The 11,728-nt window shown below is 41.1% G+C and overlaps 1 protein-coding gene across 3 annotated transcripts in view; it reads right to left on the bottom strand.

Moving 5' to 3' along the window:
- Window positions 1-200: 200 nt before the first annotated feature.
- Window positions 201-11,728, bottom strand: part of rprd2a (regulation of nuclear pre-mRNA domain containing 2a) — a 41,056-nt gene continuing 29,528 nt past the window's right edge. The window contains exons 8-12 of one of the 3 annotated variants that reach the window (XR_827461.4): window positions 11,289-11,519; window positions 8,054-8,233; window positions 5,148-7,286; window positions 1,236-1,330; window positions 203-918 (exon numbers count right to left, since the gene is read on the bottom strand). Coding sequence is in view for 1 of the 3 variants with exons in the window: in XM_010865508.4 (XP_010863810.3) it covers window positions 5,458-7,286; window positions 8,054-8,233; window positions 11,289-11,519 (2,240 nt within the window). In the remaining 2 variants the exon portion in view is untranslated. Of the gene's footprint in view, window positions 1,331-4,257; window positions 7,287-8,053; window positions 8,234-11,288; window positions 11,520-11,728 lie in introns of those variants that run through there. The other 2 variants (XR_002197338.3, XM_010865508.4) reach the window with 2 other exon arrangements.

Raw genomic sequence — 11,728 nt, 5'->3', positions numbered from 1 at the left:
CTAATGGGAGAAGTTCAGAAAATGTGCTTATTTCAGAAGATGAAGATTTCATTTGACAAAATATCTAAGAAAAAGTGCAAACAGAAGTCTGGTGATCCAGTACAAAATTAAATCAATATTTGTTAAAATGTATTGTCTCAATAAGAAAAACACAGTAAGAGGAATATTGTTTCCAAAAAATGTTGGTCTTTCTTTATTCTGCTGTTTTCTATTGAACTATGAATGGTAGCAGTCAAATCGTCAAAATGGAGCATTATCTGTAAAAATCCAAGTGTCACGATCTACCCAACAAATAAGCTCCTACAAACACAGCTAGGAGTATGTACATTGCTACTCACTGTGCTTAATAACAATGATCATCAAGTCAATGTAAAGAGTAAAAAGTAAAAAAACAACAACATTTAAACAGTTTAATAATACATCCTTTTATTGTGTAAGATTGAATACACATTATTAATTTAAACAAATCTGGAATAAAAATGCATTAAAAGGTACAAAGAGAACAACACGATTTGGGTATGAACTTTTAAAATGTACATATTCACTTAGCAGCTACTTCAATTACCAGAAATGAATATCAATTCCCTCAAAGCCACAGCCATCTTTATCAAATTTCCCAGCATGCTCTACTGCAGATAAACATTTTAGGATTGTTGATTGGTTATGTATGTACAATGATTGAATGATTGATTTATCTCATGCTACACAAAGATACATGCATTTTGTTTTTGTAAATCTAATCAACTAGATGTATAGCACCTTTTAATTAAATGTTTGTGCTAGTCTTTGTACCTGAACAGTGTTAAAGCCTATTGAAACTGAAACCTGTTGACCCAAAACTGGAAAAAAGGTGTTTGTGTGTTTAGAACAGATTAAGTGGCTGCGGCACTCTCCTCACACTCCCACCCCTCACCTAAGCTACTCAAGAAGATCCATTCAAACAGTAATGGGAGAAAGTTATGCACAGCAAATCTATCATAAAAACAGAGCCAATTGAGATCAGTAGGTATGTATTAGCCAGCATAAGCTGCTGCCTCTAGCGCACTGCCCTTTAAGCAAACCTCTTCCATTTATCTTATCCCACTGTCTCTAACAAAAAAGCATAGTGACAAGCAGTACATCAAAAATTTTATATGTACCACAAATCTGTAAAAAGTATCTACACAATTACTTTTTATTGCAAATTAAGCATAATCCTAGACTTAACATTTTTAATAGATTAATCATATTATTACCGTGATGAGTGGAGGTTGGAGAAGACACGACCCCTATAGTTGTGTTATCGCGCATGCCAGCAGTTTCCCACTTCTCCAACAGGTCATCCAGGTTACTGTTAACAGAAGGATGAAAAGAAAAACAAATATTAAGAGTAAGGTAAAGTGAATGAAATCAACTGAAAAAGAAAAAACAACAACCCTTCACCACATCTACTATCCTTCTTGTATGGGGCAGCTGTTTTCTTTATGAATAAAACCAAAGGACATGAAATGTCCATCCTTGAGAACTAGCCTAATCAGCGGCCTTTTCTGATCCGGTTTACGTTCTCTTTATTTGTATGCACACTAGTATTTAAATAACACATTCCTCAAAGTTTACTGCTCTTGTTACGACTACGTATTTGGAAAAACTTGACTATTTTTAGGATACCGGTCTGCGGCCTTTGTCCTATTTCTCATCCGTTTGTGCGTCACTCGATGCCTACACATGGCTGTGACAACGAAAATACAGATGTTGTTAACTTAATAAACCACAGAGCAATTTTATGTACGGTTCCGCGCGCGGATTGGCCACCACTTAAAAGATTCGGCAATACCTTCTAATCACAGTGCTGGGCTGTTAAGAGGGGCGGGGAAACGTCCCGTACAAGCAACAGGCAAGGCGGCACCGCACCTAAATACACTACACGTAACCATGAGCGTGCGGTACATATTAACAAAGGCTACGCGATTACTAACTCCCTTCTACCGTAAAACACTCTAACCTTCACCGCTGAAAACGTTGTTTAGGTGTAATCAGAATATTCGTCCCATAAAGGGACGGTATTCTATTAATGTAAGACAAAACGACTATGATTATTTACCGACCTCTGGCGCCAGTGACTGAACATTACATATGTTCCAATGTAAGTAGCTTGCAAATAGAATCTTTATTTGTTTTCCTATTTCTGTATGTAATCACAGCGGTAGTTGACACTATATTTACCCATTTGTAAACGGGTCATATATAGTTTTGTTTTTGTACTGAGAATGCCATAACAACTCTTGCAATGATCTTGTCCATTTTCCAATGAGTTCCAAACACTTTAATATCTTTATTAACATTCTTCCCGATTATAGATCATTTCTTTAGAATTTAAGCTGAATTTGAGACATGTTTTAGGATTAGTACCTCACTGTCCATTACTGTGATCTACAAGGGAAAATTCATACTCTAAGTAGCTCTATACACATGACCCCCAGGCCTATTCAAACCGTTTATTCATAAAACCACAACAATGGCATTTTTTCTTCTGAATAAAACAAGTGGTAATGTTTTATCAGCAACTCATTATGTAAGGATTTCAAATTAATTATTTGTGGTTTTAATGGGCCTCCTCCATTTAGACAAAATAGTGAAGTATAAAAAGTAATAGCTTCCGTAATGGTATATTCGTATTTACAATATACTGCTAACCCTATATTGATGCAGGATAAGAACGATTCCGGTTCATGAACATTGGCAAAAGAAAATGTTTTACAGATTGCATGGTCTATGCCTAATGTAAAATTTACTTTAAGGTGCTACACTAACCAGGCCTTACTCAACATAGGCTCTTGTTCACAAATGTCTGTCAGTACTGACTTTGTAGTTTGGTACTTCATTCAGTAGGGTGAACATACTACTACCGTGTTAGTGGCTCTGGATAAGCATCAGCTAAATTACTAAAATGTTAATGTAAAGAGCAGATACAAACATTTATGTATTTCTGCTTTGTAAATTTGACTGAAAAAACTGTTCACCCTGAGGCCATATGTATATGTAGAAAGCATCAGAGCAGTGGTGTCATGATCAAGGCTAAGGTCAACTGTCCATATAATATTTATTGTAATATCTATCGTCAACTGTCAAATCTTCTGTCAATAACACTATAATATGTATTTCAGTAACACTAATTTAACACATTACAATTCTTTATGACTTTATTCAAAGTTAAAAGAACAGTGGTTTGCAACAAACACTGCAGACTGTTTAGTCCTTTACAGTGTTTAGCAAACATCTTGAATCTGGCACAACCATTAAAACTAGTAAGCCTGCATGAAAACACGAATCACCATCACCTGACCAAATATTTGGCATCATATGGACACGTGCCTTTCAGAATAGGAGGGGTCATCTATAATCAATTCCCCCCCTCTCTGTGTTATATTCATTCTTTTTATTTAACAAAACAAACTGATCCAAGGACTTTGTTTAGAAGATCCTTCATACTGAGTAATGACATAAGATTTCTTCCTGATCTGACATAAGTTTATTAACCGCATTCTATTGTTTAGATATTTACTGTTATCCCACAATGATACTGAATACCTCTCATGCACTTACTTTGTTTTGAGTCATAAGAGGCAGGCCCCAGGGGTATCTAAGTTCACCTACAAGACATGGTATTGTTAGCTGAAGTCATGCAGTCACAAGCTCATCTAATTTTGAAAAGCTTGATATTTATAACAAATTATGCAGAACGCTGCATGACAAATTATGTGAAACACTCATTGCATCCTCCATTTGTGCAACATAAGACACTTGCACCAGTGTTAATTTCGTCACCTATTTTAGTGGTACTTATTTAGCATTTTTATCAGTATACTAAAACACTCAACAACAGTACTAATGTCGGTTCTCCACCCGAGTTAAGAGGTAGACTAAATACGCAGTATCGCAAAGAAAAAAGTAATTGTTTTTTGTCTATCATAAATTTTATCTACAAAAAAACGAATATTTAAACTCCCCTCAAAGTGCGCAGACACCTATGTCCAATTACAATAGATTTGCTCAGAGTTATAGTAAACTGATACAATCGAAAATGACTGCAATGAGTAAAAAGCAGCCAAGATTTACCATGTCTCTCTTAGATTCTAATTTTGACATCAGGTTTGGAGTCAATACAAACTGAAATTAATGCAGTAATTGATTTAAGTAATCATGGAAAATATCTTTCTTATAATGCCTGTACAGAATTGAAATATTAGCTTACATTTTTTACTTTAAAATGAACTAACCAAAACAAAAGTAATTGTGGAAGTGATGATGCAAAGAAATCGTGGTGGAAGAAGTAAAGGCAAATACGACAGGCAGCTGTGAGAGGCATTTCCCAAGGCTGAGAAAGAAAGTGACCTCCCACTGCAGTTTTCAAACTCAGGTTTTTATTAAAGTCAGTACAAGTAAAAGGTATTTGAAGGTCGTAAGTTGAGTTTCTTCATCCAACTTCAAAATTAACTTCTTTTTCTTCTTTGTCATTTAAGCGGCAACAAAAAAATACACCCCCCCAACCCCAAAGCACTGTTTTATTTTAATATTACTGTATCCTTGTGCCGGTGTCACGCTTCTCTGAGAAATAAGAGAAGTGATGCCACAGCCGGTAAAAGGGTTAAATCCTTTGCACTGTGTGCAATTAACAAAGTGCTGCTTACCAAATAGAAACAATCAAAATCATAACACTTACGCAATTTATCATCAGTTTTCCCCCAGCTATACAAACGGATGCTGCAGAAGTAACAATATTAAAGTTGACATTTCTCTTTTTGTCTACATGTTATGTAGTGTGCGCAAAAAGAGACGACGCCGGAGCAGATCTTCTGGCTGTCAGGGTTATGGTTAGGTTTTTGCAATGGGAAAGTGGGCCCCAATTTTTTAATAAAAATACAAAAATGTCGAAAAAAACAACAGTAACGACCTGTGACATGTAGGCTGAAGAATAACATCTAAAAAGCTGTTTAAATAATGAACAGTAGTCTTCGATTAAGCTCACACCCATACTAACACATGCAAACAAGCATACATGCACGCTCAGAGCAAATTCAGAAAGGGAATATGATTTAAAGACTCAATGCATGGTTTATATGCAAACAAAATATGAGAACAAAAAAATCAAAACTGAATTATATATCCACCTCTTATTTTCCTTTATTCCGCTGCGTCACCGTCGCTCGGGCCGTCATCTCCACTCCCCCTTTCTCCAGATTGATGTCTTCGCTTGTATGGATTCCCCTCCTTCTTTAACACCTTTCACTTCTCCACTGCACTTCCTGGTTTAAAAGTCCATCTAAATGCCTCTTCCCCAACTCATCTTCCCTCCTCCTCTTCTGCCCTCTACGTGGAGTTACTGGCGGGCCAGGAGTTTTTATGACTTGAGGAGTCGTGCGCAATTACATTCCGGTTGCCTAAGCACCGTCGTATGACCAACAAGACGGGTTGACAAAGTCAGAAGCGTGGAGGTAGGTGTGGTCTTTTCGGGGGAAAGAATGGGCCGCCTGGTCCCCCGCCTCTCGGGTACCCGCTGAAAGGAGGCCCGGGCCGTTTCCCCCGTAGCATGGGGCCACGAAGAGGCGGGCGCGGTGGACCCCTCGGGAGTCCCCTCAGATGTGGATGTTGAGCTGGATGAAGAGGACGGTGTGGAGGACGGTGATGCATGGGCATGAAGTCAGGGTGGTGCATGTCCATGTGAGAGGGAGGGGGGTGTCTGTGACCGTACGGGGGGGAAGGGCTGCGAGGAGGGTAGTCATAATAGTAGGGGTCTTCTGAGGGTGGGAGGGGGGGGGAAAGGCGCTCTCTGACCCTGTAAGGATAATGAGGATCCTCCACCGGTAGATGATGGAAGTTGTCTGGGTGATAATAGTGCTCATCATGGTGATGGAAGTCATCTGGGTGGTGTTGGAGGTCATCTGGGTGGTGACAGAACTCTTCGGGGTGGTATGAGTCGTCAGGGTGGTGACGGGGCTCGTCAGGGTGGTGACGGTGGAAGTCTTCGGGGGGATACGGGTGGCCCTCGGGGTGGAGAGCTGATTTGTGCTGGTGTTCGCTGATGGCCACCCTACCTCCCAGTGCACCGATGCCCGCCCTGTCATCTTCAGTCTTGCAGTTTGGCAAGGGTCGCTCCACAGACACCATCGCCCCTCCCACCGCCACAGATGCTGCCGCGGCCTGGTAGTTCTGCGGTGGGGCTTGTATTCCCGGGAAGGGCGGTGGGGGCAGTTTAGGGATTGGAGGCAGGGGGCTGGTCAGGAAGCCTGAGTTGGCTCCCTGTTGAGAAGGCAGAGCGTGAGCATCCTCAGTTTGATAGTGCTGCGACTGCCCCTCTGCCTGGTAGACATACTGTCCAGACACAGGGTGATTGCGGTCTCCTGTGGTAGCCATGTTGTGGTTGTTGTGATGCGGGGCCTGTCTCTCCGGGTAGGGATTGCCATACCATCTTCCGTCGCTTCCACTAGGGTGTGGCCCCATTGGAGCCTCTCCCTGTTGGTTACTGGCTAAGCCCTCCCCCAAGGTCGGGGCGGAGCCCTGTGGCGTTATTTGCTGCTGGTAATGACCCAATCCAGACTTGTTATGGGAAGAAGCTGTTTGGTGCACCTCTTTGTTCCCTCCATAAGGCAGCTGGTGGTGGTACCTCTGCCCGTTCAGAGTGCCTGGATGTAGGCCTAAGTGGACATGAGCAACGTTGGGATCCTGCCAGGTTTGATTATGGTAGGCAGTTGGAGGTTGAGACAAACTGCCATCTGGTTGTTTGCGAATTCCCCCAGAGAGCTGACCTTGCTCTGCTTCTCCTCTCGGCGTGTCCATGATCTCATCCAGGGTGGGGGTGCCTCCGCCAGCCTCATCCCGCACCGGCGTGCCCTCCTGGGTCTCGTTGCCCGCTGATGGGCTAAGGCTGCTGGTTCCCACTTGGATGGCCTCGCTAGTCAAGGCCAGGTTAAATGCGTTAAAGCCAGGGTTACCTTGGAGGAAGCTGTGGATCTTAGACTCCAGGCTGGAAATTGAAGGCATTACTTCATTTGCCTTCTCTTGCTCGAGGCCCAACCCTACATGAGGGCCGATGGCTAGTGGCTGCGTGGGCTGGGCAAGGGGTGTTGCCTGGGGGACAACGGTAGTGTTTCCCAACACAGAGGCAGACAAAGTCGGCTCAAGGGTGGGGCAGGGAAGAGGAGGGCCTTGAGATGGAGTTGTTGGGGTAGAAGCGGAGGGAGGGAGCTTGCCTGTATTTGGGGAGATTGAGGAGTAGTTTCCCACTGGGCTGTTGAGATGATTGGAAAAATCTAAGAGGAAAAGAGGGGAAAGAAGAAGAGAAATAGAAATGTGTTCAAGTACATGACAACTACAATTGGACACCTCAGCCTGAATCATTTTGGTATAATGCAAAGTGAGAAAAGAGAAGAGATGTGAACTGCATGCCTGGCACCACCAAAGCTACATAATTAGCAACATTCTGTTAAAACAAGTTTTTCACCCTTTTAATCTCTGTGGAAAACATGTACCAAATTCTCTGGTTAAGAAAGACTATTGAATATTAATACAAAACATTTATTCCAGTGCCATAATAGAGTTTTGTGAAATCTGTGCCATTTGTCAAATGTTCTAATTTCCCATCAAGCCCACTTTTATATGCCTAGGTAAAATTGTCATTCATGGACACATGGCTATGCAGATTGCACACTGTCCAATCGTAAGGCCGGACACAAACAAGGAGAACGACCCACCCACATTCAGCAGTGCCTCAAATATGTAAACACATCATAAAGTTAGGTTTAAAGAACCTCTAAATCCTCAAGAAAAAACATCAACAACATTTACAAAATCTTGATCTTAGATTAACCCAAACTCTTTTCAGATGGGCTAATGGTAGGCTAGTGGCTAAGTAACAAACAACCATAACTGGGAGTGTGTAATAACACACCCACAATTAACCAGTTCCCTATGACAGAAATTAAGTTAAGTTTTCTTAAAAAAACAACATAAAAAATCACATTGGAAAAAGATAAGTTCAGTCTCTCTCAAACACTTGCTTTAACCCACAGTTTCTCACCCTGTTGCCCGCTAGCCACCCCCTGGGTTTTGGACAGTGCACTGAGGAGCGCCTCTGGAGTGAAGTCCACTTTAGACAGGATGCTAGCCAGAGGGGTGGCTACCTGGGGGACTACTGGGGCTGGAGGAGTAGTATTGGCTGGAGAGGAGGGGGATACCAAAGAACCAACTGGACTCACTCCTAAGAAAAGATGTAGAGTAATTTTAATATACTGGCATGTATTATTCTCTTAAAAAGAAAAGAAACATAACATTGGTGAATGCTTGGTGAATGACAAGCAGACCGAATTTTTCGGTAAATGTTCAAATTAGGGCTTCACTTCTTTACAGATTTATTATATACAGTGGGGAGAACAAGTATTTGATACACTGCCGATTTTGCAGGTTTTCCCTCTTACAAAGCATGTAGAAGTGACAGAATAAAAAGAAAAATCCAGAAAATCACATTGAATGATTTTTAAGTAATTAATTAGCATTTTATTGCATGACATAAGTATTTGATACAACAGAAAAGCAGAACTTAATATTTGGTACAGAGACATTGGTTTGCAATTACAGAGATCATACGTTTCCAGTAGTTCTTGACCAGGTTTGCGCGCACACAATGCAGTAGGGATTTTGGCCCACTCCTCCATACAGACCTTCCCCAGATCCTTCAGGTTTCAGGGCTGTCGGTGGGCAATACAGATTTTCAGCTCCCTCCAAAGATTTTCTATTGGGTTCAGGTCTGGAGACTGGCTAGGCCACTCCAGGACCTTGAGATGCTTCTTACGGAGCAACTCCTTAGTTGCCCTGGCTGTGTGTTTTGGGCCGTTGTCATGCTGGAAGACCCAGCCACGACCCCTCTTCAATGCTCTTACTGAGGGAAGGAGGTTGTTGGCCAAGATCTCGTGATACATGGCTCCATCCATCCTCCCCTCAATACGGTGCAGTCGTCCTATCCCCTTTGCAGAAAAGCATCCCCAAAGAATGATGTTTCCACCTCCATGCTTCACGTTTGGGATGGTGTTTTTGGGGTTGTACTCATCCTTCTTCTTCCTCCAAACATGGTGAGTGGAGTTTAGACCAAAAAGCTCTATTTTTGTCTCATCAGACCACATGACCTTCTCCCATACCTCCTCTGGATCATCCAGATGGGTCATTGGTAAACTTCAGACGGGAATGGACATGCGCTGGCTTGAGCAGGGGGACCATGCGTGCACTGCAGGATTTTAATCCATGACGGCGTAGTGTGTTACTAATGGTTTTCTTTGAGACTGTGGTCCCAGCTCTCTTCAGGTCATTGACCAGGTCCTGCCGTGTAGTTCTGGGCTGATCCCTCAACTTCCTCATGATCATTGATGCCCCACGAGGTGAGATCTTGCATGGAGCTCCAGACTGAGGGAGATTGACCGTCATCTTGAACTTCTTACATTTTCTAATAATTGCGCCAACAGTTCTTGCCTTCTCACCATGCTGCTTGCCTATTGTCCTGTAGCCCATCCCAGCCTTGTGCAGGTCTTCAATTTTATCCCTGATGTCCTTACACAGCTCTCTGGTCTTGGCCATTGTGGAGAGGTTGGAGTCTGTTTGATTGAGTGTGTGGACAGGTGTTTTTTATACAGGTAACAAGTTCAAACAGGTGCAGTAAATACAGGTAATGAGTGGAGAACAGGAGGGCTTCTTAAAGAAAAACAGGTTTGTGAGAGCCGTAATTCTAACTGGTTGGTAGGTGATCAAATAATTATGTTATGCAATAAAATGCAAATTAATTATTAAAAAAATCATATAATGTGATTTTCTGGATTTAGATTCCGTCTCTCACAGTTGAAGTGTACCTATGATAAAAATGACAGACCCTCTACATGCTTTGTAAATAGGAAAACCTGCAAAATCGGCAGTATATCAAATACTCCCCACTGTATTTTTAAACACATGAAATCCAAGGAGTTCTTATGTAAAATATTTGACAGATGTTAAATTAAAATCAGGATATAATGATTGTCACATGAACAGGACGTTTTGAGGATGTAACAGTAGCTACAGGAACAATCAGTTAAACTGATGACAGAATAAAAACATGAAAGCTGCAAATTGCAATTCAAATTATTCCAGATTACAAAACTAAGATGCACTGATTTTTGACAAATTTTCTAACATCTAATTAGATTTTTTCACATTAATATTTACTTTTTCATTCATTACAATACTTTTTACCACAGTGCACATGATACACAATTTTAATTTAATTAGGATTAAAGGAAGTCATATGCAAACAATTCAAACAAGCTATGGTTATACAATGTAATAATATATTCAACTTTTATTGTGCCACTCAAAGCACTATAAAGCAACAAAACAAGTAATTTAAAAACAACTTCCTAACCAATCAAGTGTAGACAGACTCAAGATACTGAGCGGTGAGAGAATTAATGCCCACAGAGGTCAGTGGTAGGAGGTGGTGATCAAAAGGAAATATTACTTATTTTTTTAAATAGGGAAGACAACAGGCCAAACGTTGAAACATGGTCACGTCATCCCTGACATCTGTTGCAGTCAAATTAAATCTCTACTAGCCACTGGATGCTAGCTAGCTACTCTTCACTACTGCCAAAATCCAGCAACCCCCCGAGTAATGCTACGGTAATCACAAACACCGGAAAGCACACTTCAATAGTAATTCAGGAGTTGCCTTATAAATGTCATACTTCTTATTCGCAAATTACATAACCAGAATATTACTTGGTAAACAATAAATGTGCGGCTAATGGTAAATAATGGTAAGGATAGAATGCATGAAATCTAAATAAATCACCCTACATTTATGTACAATATAGTCTTTGACTTTTGGAACAGTTAAATCAAAACTAAATCAAAACTAGGCTGCCAATGGCTGACCAATCACATAGGTGACGTCTGGCCTAATCCGCAGGCAGGATTCAAACACTGCCTTGCAATGATGTCCCAGATGAATTACATGTGATTTTATAATATTAATGAACTGGTAGTGGTATTTATTATGTACATTTAACTGCACTGAACTGAATAAAATTCCGAATGGATCCCTGGCTCGCCGTTATGACGTAAGCTCAAATTAACAGTTCATTTTTTTTGGTTAATCTTTCTGACTGTTTGTAAGTTCAGTAAAAATCATGAAACACAAGTAACAGTGTTGATGATGTAATAGTTGCCAACTGCTTGCCTTTATAAGGTACCTTCAGAACCACATTATTGATGTCACAGCAGAGGAGTCTTACCTGGTTTCTTCATGACAGAAGTGATGCTGCTGAGGATAGAGCTAATTTTACCCAGGTCCACATTGGCAAAGCTGCCTGATATGTTGGTTGTAGGGATTGCTGGGGTTACCAGCGCTGGGGAGGGTGTGGTATGTGGGACAGGCATTTCCTCGGTGGCCAATGGCAGCTGTGTGACAACATGCACTGGACTCCGGACTGGAGATGGGACAGGATCTTCAACACGTTCCTCAACTGTTACATAAAAGGAAACAATTCAATCAAAATAGCTATGTTGCACTTGGGGGACCTTTACGGCATGGGACTTTTGCGAATAACAGTTTTGGGCAGGATGGGTAATATATTGTTTATACGTGTATAACCTATAAGTAGACTATTGTAATCTATTGAACCACAGTAAGCCAAGAAATGTCAAGTTTTAAAACAAGTGGATTTGATGATAT

This window comes from Esox lucius, chromosome 10, assembly GCF_011004845.1.
Source record: "Esox lucius isolate fEsoLuc1 chromosome 10, fEsoLuc1.pri, whole genome shotgun sequence".
Classification (NCBI taxonomy): Eukaryota; Metazoa; Chordata; class Actinopteri; order Esociformes; family Esocidae; genus Esox; species Esox lucius.
This window is presented reverse-complemented; position numbering and strand designations above follow the sequence as displayed.